The 16,270-nt window shown below is 37.5% G+C and overlaps 1 protein-coding gene across 2 annotated transcripts in view; it reads left to right on the forward strand.

The window, feature by feature from the left end:
* The window catches only part of LOC138824676 (ubiquitin-conjugating enzyme E2 E2), a 235,435-nt gene that overhangs the window by 180,001 nt on the left and 39,164 nt on the right, over positions 1-16,270 (forward strand). For both annotated transcript variants that reach the window (XM_070018687.1, XM_070018688.1), the window contains exon 4: positions 8,632-8,764. In XM_070018687.1, coding sequence (XP_069874788.1) covers positions 8,632-8,764 — 133 coding nt within the window. The remainder of the gene's footprint in view (positions 1-8,631; positions 8,765-16,270) is intronic.

The following is a 16,270-nucleotide window of genomic DNA, read 5'->3' on the forward strand; positions in this document are numbered from 1 at the left end:
ACTAATTACTTGGTGCTTTCAGTGCTTTGCTTTTCATACACCACATATATTGTAGTCACACTGCGTCCTTAGGGTTTGTTTCAGTTTAAAAGAGTACAATTGGCCTTTGTAATGCTTGGTTCAGTTACAATTAGAGCTCCTCTAATGGCCAGGGATTGGTCCTTCCAAGGCTGTGAGAAGGTGTTTTTAATTATTCATTCTCAGTTTGTTTCTTACAACAGCCTCAGCTGTGCTTTATTATTCAAAGGTTAATGCAAACTGATAAGTGGATAAATTAAATCTGCTTGGCAGCCACATACCCAGTATACAACACATGCTGTAAGATGGGATGGGCAGTGTTAGTTCCATTGCAGCACTGCCAATAGCAAAACCCACACAATCCCACAAAAATTCCACAATGACAGGAGTTATTAAGGGATATTACAAATTAGTGGTTCTTATAAAGCAGATCTTCTGTAAAATCTGTTTGTTTTGCTTACAAAGAGAGATGGCAAAGGCTAAAATCTGAAAGACAATAATAGCTTCTGTAGAAAATTGATGTAGATACTGTGACTAATGAACTTTGTATAATTTTAAATCACCAAGTTGAGTGCTAAAAGTCACTTATATAAATGTTTTACAAGAGCAGACTACAAAATCATGAATGAATGGGACATAATAGACCATTCTCAGACAGCTAAGCTGTGAAATAGTGGACTATGCCATACTTTGAAAGTGCAGTCTTAACTCCAGTCTTGCGAGCATTGTGAAGAGTAAAGTGCTTCTAGGGCCTTTCCTTTGTTTCTCTTTTGAAAAACATGTGCTTTATGTGTATGTAATCAGGATTGTTGTAGCATCTTGAGAGGAGATACCTGATAGAAATATTGACAGAAATGACACTGGTAGGATAATTCACATTGTTAAATGAAACGGTTTGTGAATATGCCAAAGGCTAAAGAATGAACTTGTTAGATTTTTTATTGGATATCCCACTTTGTCTCCACTAAAGATTCTGTGTGGTTAATTTAAAACATACTCTCAGCTGGGATTCTCTTTCTAGGGAGATTTCCCCCAGAGATGCCAGGTAGATTTCCTCCTTTTCCTGTGAAGTAAATAAGATAGATAAACTTAGGGCCCATTCCATTTTTACCCACTTTGAGCAAAATCTCACCCATATTCCTGACCTTTGCTAGTTGGTGGGAGCGAAGGAAAGGGAAGGAGGAAGGAAAGAAAGAAGGATAGGTTATGACTTTGAAGGCAATTTTGAGTCCATTCTCAGCTACATAGCAAGACTATCTCAAAAGAAACCAGACATACATACACATACACATACACATACACCTGATTTCACGAAAGCCACCTCATGGTATTAGGAAATCCAGTTTTATGAGATTAATACGACTTTTTTGTTATTGTCATCGTTTGTTTTTGTTTTATACTAGAATTTGGACTCAGAATCTCCTGCTTACTAGGCATTCACACACATTCTTTTTTTTTTTTCAAATTTATTTATTTAAAAAAGAATCCAGAATGGATCAAAAAGAACAATCATCAAGGATGTAGGTGCCAGACACAGGCCAAGAAAATAGCTAGAAAAGTATGCCTTGGGAACATTCAGGACTTCATCTCTACCTTAGTTTTAAAAGCTATAACTTAACATAAATAGCTTTGTTACCTACAAATGTGGCATAGCTAGCTGGCTTGCTTTGCAAAGGCCTCAGTTGAAGGACCACATTTACACACAGGTCATTCATTACAGTATCACTTTTGGCCAGCTAAAAGGATCTTAACCTCCATATGGTCTCATGCTAGGTGCATGGCAGACTACCTTCATTCTGTGTCACACACATTCTTTAACAGCAGTGGACTTCCTTTTTTAATGAACATTTGAAGAAATAAAATATTGATTATGCACACCTGAGTGTGCAGGTGCTGTGGACTCAGTGAGTCTTTTTTTCCCCAATGACTCATAGGGGAAATTTACATTATCTAACCTAGAAAAAGGAAGTTGTATTACTGGTAAGCAGTCATTTTTGTAAGTAAAATTCTCTATTCCTTCTATTTCTTCCTTGGTACTAAAGTTTTGACAATGTTAACAAAAGACACAAATGATGCTTTAACATTATTACAACTTAATGGTGATTCACAACTATTGTCAGTTATAATTATTTTTCATTTTTGGAGTCAGATCTGGAACATATAATTGAGGTAATAGCCTTCCTATTTATTAAAATATTTATTAACACAAAATATAAAATAGTTGTTTTTCTTTAAATTTCTTCAAGAGACTTACAGTCTGACACTTAAAGACTAGAAAGGACTAGAAAGAGGCCTTAGGAAACCAAAAAGATTCTGCTTGGAGCTTAGTATTAAAAAAAAAAAAAAACAGTCATTTTTGTCAGCACTGTTATATTTTAAGCTACTTGTATAGACTTGATGGCATTGTCCTTTTTTTTTTTTTTTTTCTTTTTTGGTTTTTAGTCTGAATCATTGAATACAAATTTCAGAAAACTTAACAGTCATTATCCATCAACCTTCTCTAGATCTACAACCACAACAGTTTTTCAATACACTGTTGAACCAGGGGTACCTTTTCATTGTGATTTCATTCTCTCTCTCTTTTTTTGGGGGGGGGGGTCCGGTCGTGGGGCCTGAACTCTGGGCCTGGGCTCTATCCCTCAGCTCTTCAGCTCAAGGCTAGCGCTCTACCACTTGAGCCACAGCACCACTTCTGGCTTTTTTCTTTTAGCTAATGGTGCTGAGGAATGGAACCCAGGGCCTCATGCATGCAAGGCAAGCACTCTACCACTGAGCCACCTTCCCAGCCCTGTGATTTCGTTCCTGTGATCTATATAGTGCTGTTTCTTAGTACAAATATTAAAGGTCCTGTGCTTATTTGTGTTTATATCTGCATAGACTGTATGTCATCAAAAAGACACTCATGGTGTCTTTTTGTGTCCAGTTGAGGACACAACCATGTTTGAACCTAAAGATCAAGTAGAATTATTAGCTACGGAGAATCTTATCCCAAAAGTCATGAAGCACATAATAGCGCAACTCCTTTGGTAGTTCTGCAAATAATTCCAGTGTGATTAGAAAATAGAGTGAGAGAAGAAAGGAATGGCAAAGTGTGAGGTCAGAGATGTCAGTAGGAACTAAATGCTTTGAGATGCTGTTACGTAGAACAGAGGAATTTGGGCTTGATGTTTTGTTGACTAAGAAGCAGAGAAAGCAAAGAAGCACAAAGTTTATAGAAATTACCCTGTCTGCAGTTTAGAGGGCAAGTTGGAGGCAGGACACCACAGATGATGTTGGTTCATAATCCAAGTGAAAGCTGCTGCTGTCAGTAGGTAGATAACAGATATTATGAAATAAAATTCAAGCAAATTTGGTGAACTTACAAAAGAGAAGGAAGAATAGGAAGAGGAGGAAGCATAGGCAATTCTCAAGTTTCTAATCAGACTAGAAGTGCTTCAATATTTGTGTGTGGTTCTCCAATGAGTAATCAGACACTTAGAATACAAATGAAAAGGTAGCTAAAGGTAGAACTTGTAGGGAAGGCAGACATGGAAAAGTTGTAATTGAAGAAGACAAGAGAAATTGGAGTGGTGTGCTGAAGAGAGATACTTAGGGAACAGTTTTTTGGAAATCAATGTATGGCAACTACTAAGACAGCTATACAATGAAGACAAAAAAAAGCACCACTGAGCTTTACAATCAGCCAGTACAATACAGAGCAAACACTAAAACCATCCTCTCCCTTGAATTCCCCACCCTTAAATATTTTTGCTCATTTAATCACAGTTCTGTGACATGCTCACTGTTGAACTGCCTTTCCTCCACTGCCTCTTTCCTTATCTGTAACTGGTAATGACTTTTGCTTTCATTTTATTTTTAAAAGTAGGGACTACTTTCATTGTTACTCTGCAATAGAGAAACATTCATTATTTTATTGTAAGCCAGAGCTCAGTATCCCTGTAGCTAACTTCCAGAGGGACTTTGGACACAATTGAAGTGTATCATTTGGGTGTCAACAGTGTGCCTCTCTGCTAGGTGAATTTAGTTACAGGGTGTGATATGTGAGCATGAATTACTAGTCCTTCTGAAAAATCCCCTCATACTTTATACTGTTTCGTCTCCTCCCACCCCTGTCAATTTCAAGTTAGTCCCTGACCTTCAAGAATATCAAATTTAAGTTGGACCTACACATACTGAATATCCATTCTTCAGGCAAGATATTATTTCTCCATGTCCTTGGGCTCCTATCTACATATTCAGCCTCCAGCAGATAAAAAACATTCAGAGATAAAAATGTGTCTGTACTATACATGTAGAGACACATTTTCTTGTTATTCCCTAAGCAATAGTGTAACACTTGCCCAGCATTTGCATTATATTAGGTATTATAAGTAATATGAACATGTCTTAAAGTATATAGAAATATGTGTACAGGTTTGATGGAAATATAACCAACTTGAACATCTATAGATTTTGGTATCTAAAGGACTTCTAAACACCAATCCCCTGTGGATAATAGAAATGATCCCATATTCACAATCTAGTCACACACACACACACACACACACACACACACACACACACACACACACACACACACACACACACACACACACACACACACACACACACACACACACACACACACACACACACACACACACACACACACACACTGCAACGTCACTTGATATACAAGTACAACCAGTACTATAGCAGCTAACATATACTTCTTATTTGGGCTCTTAGTGGCTTCATTTTCCAAATTTTCTGAGTACAATTCTATTAAAAGTTTATGATTGAAATTAGTGTCATAAAGCTGGGTGCTGGTGGCTCATGTCTGTAATCCTAGCTACTTGGGAGGTTGAGATCTAAAAATTGTGATTCTAAGCCAGCCTGAGCAGAAAAGTCCTGAGACGCTTACCTCCAATAAACTACTCAGAAAAAGCCAGAAGTGGTACTGTGGCTCAAGTGGTAGAACACTAGCCTTGAACACAAAGAGGCTCAGAGACAGCACCCAGGCCCTGAGTTCAAGCCCCAGGACTGGCCAGAAAAAAAAAACAAAACATAGTGTAATAATAACCTTATTTTGCAGATAGAGAGATTTCACAGGCTAGGAAAGGCTAGGATTCAGATATGCAAAGACTGTTGTATATCATTTGTCATTATTCTCTATTGCAGGTGTCCTCTACCATCTACCTTTATTTGCTCATCTTACTGAGAAAATGATCACAAAAATATAAGACATTCTGCAACATATATACAACCTGTTCTTCTGTTATACATTCTGACATATTAAGAACATTTGGTCAGTTTAGGCTTCTGGACATTCTGGCCCTCTGCTGTTGAACAAACAGCAGCTTCTACCCACATAGAGTTAGATTTAAATTCCATAAAATCAGACAAAACAGAAATTTCAGTTCTACTTACAGTAGCTTCATTTGAAATGTTTAATGGCCACCTGTGGCTAGTGGCTTCTATGTTGGATAAGGATACGCAGAATTGGAATGTTACCATTATCACAGAAGTTTTATTAGCATAAGGTCTCCAAATTTTAGTATATATTTTATATTAACAACACATTTTTGCTGGCCTAGCCACATTTCAAGTACTCATTAACCACGTGAGTATCACATTATCCAGCACAGTTGGGGACTGTTACATCAAGGTTTCTCGCCTGGATATGTCAAATAGGAGTGAGGTCAAAGCTGTATATTTTGAGAACCACTGCTGTAAGATTTAGGAGTGTAAGTGATAAATACATAACATTGCTAAGATGATAGAGGAAAGTCTGTAAGTCTATATTTTGCTTTAAGCCCTTCCTTTTGGTAACATTTGTCTATGTATTAGGAAGGTGATATTAAGTGCATATGTATTTAAAGCACCCATCTGTTTTTAAGATACTTTGTTGCTACTGGCTATTTCTTTAAAATGCCAGAGCAGCTTTATATAAGCCAACTCAGAGGATTGATATTAGCTGTGTTAGAATGACACCGCCCCATTTGTTAGGAAATGAAAGACTTGGAAAAAATTATATTAAGTGAAGTTAGAAGCATAGGTCCCATTGTCTCCCTTATTTGCAATAACTAGTATATGTCTAGGACAAGCAGAAAAGCTCAAAAGCTATGTACATATGACCATATAAGATGATGCTAAACGAAATAAACCCCAAGATAGGGACACAAGAGGTTTTATCTTTCTTGATGTTGTTTTTAATGACTTATAATGCACTATGTGATTTTTGTTTCTTTTGTATGTTCTTCCCCTATGGTATAACCCCTGTTTTCACTGTATTTGATGTCGGTGCCCTGCATCTTGCATATACATTTTTCTAATTTGGGGAGGGGAAGGGAAATAACAAAATGCTGAAATAAGGATACAGGTTGACCCATTGCAGCAATGAGATATACAAGACACATTGTTGAAAACAAACTTTATAACTTCAGGGGGATAGGGAGGGAGGAAGGGATGGTAGGGGAAAAACAAAAGAAGAGGTAACAATGCTTGATAGGAAATGTACTCATTACCTTACTCGTGTAACTGTAACCTCTCTGTGCAGTATCTTTACAATAAAAATATATTTAATTAAAAATACTAGCTGTGTTGTTTTAGCCTACTGCTAATAACTGCATAGATGGCTGACTGTAGTCAATAAACAAATATAATTTGGAACTCTGAGGGAAAGCCAATGAAACTTAGAATGAACACAGATTGAATATCTGCAGTCAGGGCATGGGGCATGAATCAAATTGTGGGTGCTGGCCTACCATGCACAATGCCTAGGGTTCAACCTAATGTTGCCAAACAATTCTCTCTAGACATCAGCAAGGGCTGATATATCTCCTGTCTTCTACTTCTAGATCTCTTCCTTGATAGCACTATTTGGTGATTCTTTATTTAGTCTACATTATAAAGTGTGGTTATCATTCTTGGAAGGTTATCTTGAAATTTCTCAAAGTGACTTGGGGAAATATTGTCTTCATATTTAAGAAATATGTTTGTACACATCATTCACATTTTAAGATATATTCTCTTATGCGTGTTTCTTAACTAAATTCTTTTATCTATTTTGAACTAACGTAATTTCAAGTCTATAACTTAAGCACTTTCTTTTGATAAACTTACCTATTCCTGTTGAACTTAATTATAGCTTAAAGCATAAGCATTTGTATAATTCATCAGAATGAGTGAGCTTTTCCAGAAGCTGTTGCTACTAAAGCTTTATTGCTGTATTTTGTCATTGTCTTATTGTCAGCCTTAGGCAACATATATGAGGGGAAATGGAGCTGGAAGCCTCTGTTCTATCCCCTTACCTCACTACTTTGGAATCTATTTTAGCCCTTTGCAGTAAGTTAGGATAACTGATTTTATTGTACTTACTTATTATTTTTTAACATAGTAGATCCTGGATCTTTGGTTTCAAGGAGACAATTGCCATTGAAGAAAAGCTATTCATGCTCAGAATGCAGAGTCTAGTCCTATCCTGAGGTTGCTTGATTGATTTTTCCCACACCCTGCCCAACATCACTAAAGACATTTGTGCCTTTCAACACATCTCAAGCTTTCACTTTATCATTTCAATTAGGCACATTAACTTTTACCGCCGTCAGGGACACTGCTTGCTTTTTGGGAGACAATATTTTCACAAAATTGATGAGGGGAACATTCAGCAGATCATATGATGATTTTAACACAACTAGTGATGATGTAGGGCAAGAGCTCTGAATCTACTGAACTGCCTAATATAAACACAAGAATTTAGATTTTTTCAGTTTATTTTCATTTTACTTATTTTAATTGTGCATGGTCAAAGCTCCATGTAATATGAAATAAAACACTTGAAATTGAACTCTGTTTTCATAGTAATAATTATAAAATGCAGTTATGAACAACATGATACATCTTATCTACAGACCATAACAGTCATGATGTATGCAGGGAGATTGGGGTGCCAGAGTATTTAGGAAAGATAGGAAAAGGATCCTGGTTGAATGTGATCCTTCTAAATAATGGTCATTTGCTTGTCTTCTCAGTTGTTTCCAAAAAGTTTGTACTGCTTGTTTGCCAGTGCTCTTTTTAGCTTTGAAATTTGCCCTTTGACTATATGGCTTGAACACCCTTTTCAATTTGTGTTTTTACTCTGGCCTTTGGTTCTTGGAGACATTTGTTCCTTAAGCATATAGGGTTATGTCACAATAGAATATTCTTGGTTCTGGCTGGGCACTGGTAGCTCATGCCTGTAATCCTAGCTACTCAGGAGGCTGAGCTCTAAGGATCGCAGTTTGAAGCCAGCCCTGGCAGGAAATTCCAAGACACTTATCTCTAATTAACTATTCAAAAAAGGCAGAATGGCACTGTGGGTCTGGTGGTAGAGCAGTAGCCTTTAGCAAAACAAGTTCAGGGACAGCATTCAGGCACTGAGTTCAATGAAGCGCCAGGACTAGAAGAAAAAAAAAAAAAGAATATTCATGGTTCTGTGTAATGATTATCAACAAGTGACTTATGACATATAATTAACCTACTCACTTGTGGTTTTTTTATGGAATTGCTTAATTTATTGTTACCATAAATAAAATTTTAAATTCCAGATTTTATATAATTTCTAATCACATTTATTTGTTTGTCTTATTTCAGTGCTGGACCTAAAGGAGACAACATTTATGAATGGAGGTCAACTATATTGGGACCCCCAGGATCTGTCTATGAAGGAGGGGTGTTCTTTCTTGACATTACCTTTTCACCAGACTATCCATTTAAACCTCCAAAGGTCAGTATGGAATATCCATCCATTTTTGTGATATTATTATTATATGTGCATATGCATGTTCTTAAAATATATATAAGAAGATTGTAAATCTTCCTGTTCTGTTAGGCTAGACAACTCCAGGGACTACTAACGTATACAAAGAAACAACATGAAATATTATAACTTGCTTACTTCTAGACTCTTCAATTTAGGATTAACAGCCATAGGTAAGGGGATAAAGTCCTTACCATGCTTGATTTTCACTGAGTCTAGCCCTGTCAAGGTCATCAACAATGCCAGCTGATTTTTTTTCCCCTAGTAAAGGAACATCACAGCTTTACTGAAAGTATTCCACTTTCATAGATGGTGAAACTCTGATGAGTCTTATAAAATAAGTCTTTGAAGAATATACAAGCAGGACTGTTCCAAACTCCCAATTCCCAGAGCCAGGTGCTTTCCATGTAATTCTACATTATCACTTTACAGAGTCTTATTAGGAAAAGTAGCACATGAAAGGAATGTGTTATCTGCAGGTACCCATCCACATATATACCCAAATTTGGCCCCCTACTTTTCATGGAGAATATATGTAAAGATATGTAGTGTTTTTCCCAGCACTGCATATATTTCTAGTAAAAATACAATTGTATTACAGCTTACAGAGGCTAAATACTTTGTATTGTATAAATATACCAAGATTTAATGTTTCTGTGTCTAGACCTCGAGGTTCTTATCAATACTTCTGTTGTAAACAGAAGTTTTGAGGTGTACATTCTGATAGTTACATGTTTTATATATTTGTGTAATTATTTCCCAAGGCTAAGTTTGTTGACACAATATTTCTGAGAAGAGTTAGCACATAGGTAGAGCTTTGATAAGGGTTGACAAACTGTGCTCCAGCCATCTGCCTGTGATAGAATAGTATTTCCTACTGTCCTCAGCTTTGAAGATTCTGACACTATTTTAATCTCTGCTTATCCAGTATATGAAACAAAAGTCTCATGGTTGTTTCAGTTTACATTAATTAATTTGACTCCTGTGAGGTAGAGTAAATTTCATTTTCATATAAATTTTTCTCCAGTTATTTCTCTCTGCCAATTATATGGGAATATGAAATTAACATGAATAAAAATTAAATTAACACGAATTCTTGAAAATTCTAGAACCATAATAGAAATACTATACTTGTGTGTGATTATATGTGTATTATATATATTTCTTTTTACCAAAAGCATTTTGATTATATTGTCATATTCCGTTTCTAATGTTTTGTGTCCCAGAGATTCTAATGTAGAATATCTTCACTAAGGGGTCATGTTAGGTTAACAAGTAAAATATTTGTTTCCTACAGTAGAAATGCAAAGGTAGTCCTAGTCTAGTATTAGCTTGGCTTTTTCTGCCTCCCAGTACATCTAGGCATGGTATACAAAATAAATGAGCATTGTAGACAAATATGAGGTAGGTAGAAAAATTAAGCATATATCTTACTTTTAATATCTCAAGACACTTGTGCACAGGTCAGGCATATGCCATGTTAATATTCACAGCTGTCTTTAGAAAACATGATTTTCATTAGTCACTGTACTGAGCAGTCTTGAAAGACGAATAAATAAACATTTTTACATAGGATACTTTTAAGAAACTTACATCCAATATATCTATTTGAGAGAAATTAAAATTTCAGAAATTTCAATATGAATCTTTTATTACCAATGTATCAAATACATTTAAAATAAACCTTAGAGATTAGCTCAGCATGTATCTCATGTTTTATATCTGGGTTGTTAATAATTAACTGTTAGCTAATATGAAAGAGGCTAATTGCTTTTGGCTAATAAAACATAGAATTTAGTTCCTTACGTGTGTGTGTGTGTGTGTGTGTGTGTGTGTGTGTGTGTGTGTGTGTGTGTGTGTGTGTGTGTGTGTGTGTGTGTGTGTGTGTGTGTGTGTGTGTGTGTGTGTGTGTGTGTGTGTTTACACATTAGTCCTGGATCTTGAACTCGGCACCTGGACACTGTCTCAAAGCTAGTGCTCTACCATTTGAGTCATACCTCTACTTCCAGATTTTTCTGATTAATTGGAGATGAGAGTCTCATGGACTTAACTGCCTGGCTCTCCTTGAACAATTATCCCCAGATCTCACACTTCTGAGTAGCTGGGTTCGATTCCTCAGCACCACATAAACAGAAAAAGCTGGAAGTAGCACTGTGGCTCAAGTAGTAGAGTGCTGGCCTTGAGCTGAAGAGCTGAGCGACAGTGCCCAAGCCCAGAGTTCAGGCCCAGTGACTGGAAAAAAAAAAAAGAAAAAAAGAATCCCCTGTTGGCCTGGCCAGGTGATTCTTGAAGCCTGTGAGGCAGTCATTTCCCAGCTTAAGGGAGAGGAAACAACTCGTTCCATAGAGGTTTTTAGATTTTTTTTTTTAAAAATCATTTTATTGACCTTAGAGTTTTGGGTATTTTTACCTTAAAATTAAAAGCCAAGGCTATCTAAAGTAGAGTAATTATAATAACAAAGAGTGATCTGGTATTTAAAAGTCACAGTGGTCTATAAGTAAATAACTCAACAAATCAGTCCTACATCTGTACTCTAAACAAAATCATTATCTTACTGTTGCTACTATTGCTGCTCAAAGAAGAAAGTTGAATGTGTCCTCATAGTTTTCAGTAAATGCAATGACTTACCTTTGTAAACCCAGTTGCCTATACATTGATTAACTATAGCCTTGGATAAAGAATACACACTTAAGTTATAGAGTAACATAAACTAACTTTTTAATATGATTTCATACATTCATTTAAAGTTTGGTCATGGATCAAGTCCTTCATGTGTATTCCTTATTTGATATCTCCAGTTGAATGGCCAGTAGCCATCTCAAATTTAACAAATTTTAAACAAAATGGTGACTTATATAACCCTGATCCCTCTCTGGCTGGTCTAAATCTTTTCAGTTTTCCCAGTAAATAGTCCCCAATCACTCATTGTCCCCAATCACTAATATTAAAGCCTTGTAGATGCTGGGTACCAGTGGCTCATGCCTATAATCCTAGCTACCCAGAAGGCTGAAATCTTAGAATCTTAGTTCAAAGCCAGCCTGGTCTAACAAATCTACAAAACCTTTATCTCCAATTAACTAGCAAAAAGCTTGAATTGGAGGTGTGGCTCAAGTGGGAGAGCACCACCTAAAAGTAAAAAGCCAAGTGAGAGCTCAAGGCCCACAGTTAAAGCCAAAATAATAGCACACACACACCAAAACAAAAACAAAAAACACCACCACCACCAAAAAACACCTTGCAGTCATTCTTTTTTTTAAGTCCAGTCATGGGGCCTGAACTCTGGGCCTGGGCGCTGTCCCTCAGCTCTTCAGCTCAAGGCTAACGCTCTACCACTTGAGCCACAGAGCCACTTCCGGCTTTTTTTTCTTTTTGCTTATGTGGTGCTGAGGAATTGAACCCAGGGCCTCATGCATGCAAGGCAAGTGCTCTACCACTGAGCCACCTTCCCAGCCCTTTGCAGTCATTCTTGATTCACATAACCTAGCTAAACTTGATCCCACTGACTCCATTCTGCAACAGATTTAGACACAAACATTTCTCATCACCTCTCTTTGGTAACACCCCATCTTAAGCCACTCTAGGAATGTTCTTATAGAAGCTAGCTAGCCAAAATCGGGTTCAATACATTATCATGGCTTATAACTGAATGAGAGAAAAAATATGACCAACTGGCCTTTTTATGTATTGTGCCCCAGAGGAAATAAGGAAAAACAAAGTCAAAAGTAATTATGGTAATTTAAATGCATTAGGATCCATATAAATATGGCTATTTTAGATCAGCAGGTACATTTTTGTTGTGGTATATTAAGCAGTTACGTAAGCCACAATTTCTTAAGACAGTTACCTTTGAAAAGACAGTTATTTAGTTCCTTTTTTTTTTCTTTTGGTTGGTTGGTTGGTTGGTTGGTTGGTTGGTTGTGGGGCTTAAACTAAGCTCCTGGATGCTGTCTCTGTTGGTTGGTTGTGGGGCTTAAACTAAGCTCCTGGATGCTGTCTCTGAACTCCTTCACTCAAGGCTAGCGCTCTCCCACTTGAGCCACAGCGCTACTTCTGGTGTTTTGTTGTTTTTTGTTTTTTTTTTTGGGGGGGGGGGTCCGGTTGTGGGGCCTGAACTCTGGGCCTGGGCGCTGTCCCTCAGCTCTTCAGCTCAAGGCTAGCGCTCTACCACTTGAGCCACAGTGCCACTTCCAGCTTTTTTCTTTTTGCTTATGTGGTGCTGAGGAATTGAACCCAGGGCCTCATGCATGCAAGGCAAGCGCTCTACCACTGAGCCAACTTCCCAGCCCTCTGGTGGGTTTTTTGTTTTTTGTTAATTGTTTTTGTGTTTGTTTTTGTTTTCTGGTGGTAAACTAGAGATAAAGAGTTTCACACGTTCCTGCCCAGGGTGTCTTTGAACTGCAATCACTTCACATCTCAGCCTCCTGAGTAGCTAGGATTACAAGTGTGAGCCACTGGCGCCTAGCTAAGACAGTTACTTTTAAGACTAACTTTTAAGACTAATGTATAAAGCAGAGAAATACTTGTTACTTTTTAAATTAAGTTTTTTTATTAATAAACACTAGTTATACAAGGGGGATTTCACTGTGATTATTTCCATGCTGTCATAACACTAAACCTCAGACTCACTCTTGTCACTCTCCCTTCTGTATCATTTCTCCTTAAAACAATTTCAACACATTTTATTGTTTATTTTCATGTATGCATTTATACTCTAAACCTTTGAGATACAAAAAAGAGGAAAATACAGTCCCAAGAATATGGAGATGGGAGAATTACAAATACAATAGTTCAGGCCAGAAAGAATGAAGATTAAACTGGAAAGACAAAAAACAAGAGCAGTAATCCATGAACTTATTTTTCATGTCTTTATTCATGTATTACAAAGCAGTCAGTCCAGATACTACACATACACAAGTGAGCAAGAATGTGCCCTTCCTTGACTACTGTACAGTAGAGCCAGATTTTCTCAACTTTTGCAGAATTGACATTTTGAGCAAGATAATTATGTTTTGTGAAAGGCTGTCTTTTACAATATAAAGTAGATAGAAGCATCCCTGACTTACATCTACTAGATGCCAAAAGCAGTCCCTTTTCCCTCCAGGCCCCCCAAGCAAATATGTTTCTAGATACTGCCAAATGTCCTCTGAAGGAAGGGGGAGGGAGGATACATCTGATTGAGAACCACTGTATTAGCAGTAGCAGCAGTATCTATTAGCATCTAATTAGAGCCCTCTATGAGGACTTTGTGGTTTCTGATCTGAACAGTGAGGTGGAGGCATGTTGCCTGTGACAAACTTACAGGACGTGTGGGTAGAAATGTTCAGCTGATTGATGGTTTTACAAGTCGAGAGTTAGATGAGTGCTATGACCTAGACATACAAATTAGAGAGTTGAGCAAATACGGATTTGGGAGTTTAAAACTCTAGAATAAATTATCTCGCCCATAAAAATGTGCAATTTTCAACCCAAACTGAATTTTTAAACCAGCTGTAGCAGGGAAGTTCATGCCACTCTTATCTCTAGTTAACCACGAAAAAGCTGTAAATGAAGGTGTGGCTCAAGTGGCACTAACCTTGAGCAGAAAACACTTATGAAATAATGCCCAGGCCCTGAGTTCAAGCCCCATTATTGGCGTGCGCACACAAAGGAAGGGAGGGAGGGAGGGAGGGAGGGAGGGAGGGAGGGAGGGAGGGAGGGAGGGAGGGAGGGAAGTTAGTTCTGTATATCATTTTGCTCCAGGAAAGAAACTGGAGTTCATATGTACACTGTGGAAGCTGAAATACAGGTGGAAATTCAGGGCCAATTGTACCTTGCATGCAGAAAACATCATTACTGTATGTCTAGATTCAAGGTTGAAAAGCAACTTCCCTTTTTTCTTCAAGAGGCTGTATGAAGCAACAAGTATAGGCAAGAAAGAGAGAGAGAAAGAAAAAGAAGGGAAGGAGGGAGAGAGAGATGAAGGAAGGAAGGAAGAAAGAAAGAAAGAAAGAAAGAAAGAAAGAAAGAAAGAAAGAAAGAAAGAAAGAAAGAAAGAGAAAGAAAGAACAAAGGTAACAAAGCTCAATAGGAAATGTACTCATTACCTTATTCATGTAACTGTAACCCCTCTGTACAGTATTTTTACAATTAAAAAAACATAAAAATTTAAACAATTTAGAAACAAGAAGGAAGGAAGGAAGGAAGGAAGGAAAATTTATGTATAGAAATCAAGATAATTGGCCAGGCACCAGTGGCTCACACCTGTAATCCTGGCTACTGGGAGGCTGAGTTTAAAGCCAGCCCTGGCAGGAAAGTCTGTGAGACTTTTATCTCCAATAAACCACCAGAAAACTGGAAGTGGTCTGTGGCTCAAGTGGTAGAGCACTGGCCTTGAGCTGAAGAGCTGAGGGACCGCGCCCAGGCCCAGAGTTCAAGCCCCACAACCAACCAAAAAGAAAAGAAAAGAAATCAAGACAATTGCATCACTTGCTTTTATAAAAACATTCAAAAGCATAAAGCCTGAGTCTGCGCCATGCATCAGTGGTACACACCTGTGGCCCTAGATGTATGATAAGCTGAGAATGGGAGGGTCACAGTTTGAGGCCAACCTAGGCAGAAAAGTTCACCAGACTTCTCTTCAACCTATTAGCTGGGAGCAGTGGTGTGCATCTATCAACACCAGCTTCATAAGTGGCTGAGACTGGAAGGATTAAAGTGCCAGGCCATCTTAGGCAGAAGGCTTGAAGACAGTATCTCAGTGGAGGGAAACAGTATATGGTGATGTGAACCTGTGACCCCAGCAGCAATGGGAAGCCTGAAGTAGGCAGATTAAGACATGAGTATACCTGAGGACTCGGTACTGCTTATCTGAAGTACGCCCAATCTGCTTATATATGCCATACTTTTATCAATTCTATTTTCTTTTTTTAATTTAATTTTATTTTATTTGTGAACATACTGTACAGAGGGGTTACAATTACATGGGCAGGATAATGCATACATTTCTTACCAAGCATTGCAGCCTCCTCCTTTGTCAATTCTATTTTCTAATTCGAAGAAAAATTCTTGATTATAATGTGACAATGTTTAAGACACTTATAATTTCAGCTGAATAAAATACTCATCACAACACTTTGAAAATTACCCCAAATCAAAATTTGAATAGTGAAGCACATTTTTCTTTTAGAAACTTGACATATCCGTCTGTTGGCTTTCCCTTTACTCCCATTCCTCAAAAAAGTTATTGTAAACTCATGGTTATGAACTCATTATCTTGCTCATGTAATTGTAACCCCTCTGTACGGTATTTTCACAATAAAAAACTTATTAATAATAATTTTTAAAAATGGAAAAAAAACTCATAGTTACAATCTCAGAAGTTTTCTTTTTTTTTTTTTTTTTTTTTTTTGGTTGGTTGTGGGGCTTGAACTTTGGGCCTGGGCACTGTCCCTAAGCTCTTCAGCTCAAGACCAGCACTCTACCACTTGAGCCACA

The sequence above is a fragment of the Dipodomys merriami genome, unplaced genomic scaffold (assembly GCF_024711535.1).
Source record: "Dipodomys merriami isolate MVZ:Mamm:240054 unplaced genomic scaffold, mDipMer1.0.p SCAF_13, whole genome shotgun sequence".
In the NCBI taxonomy this organism is placed as follows: Eukaryota; Metazoa; Chordata; class Mammalia; order Rodentia; family Heteromyidae; genus Dipodomys; species Dipodomys merriami.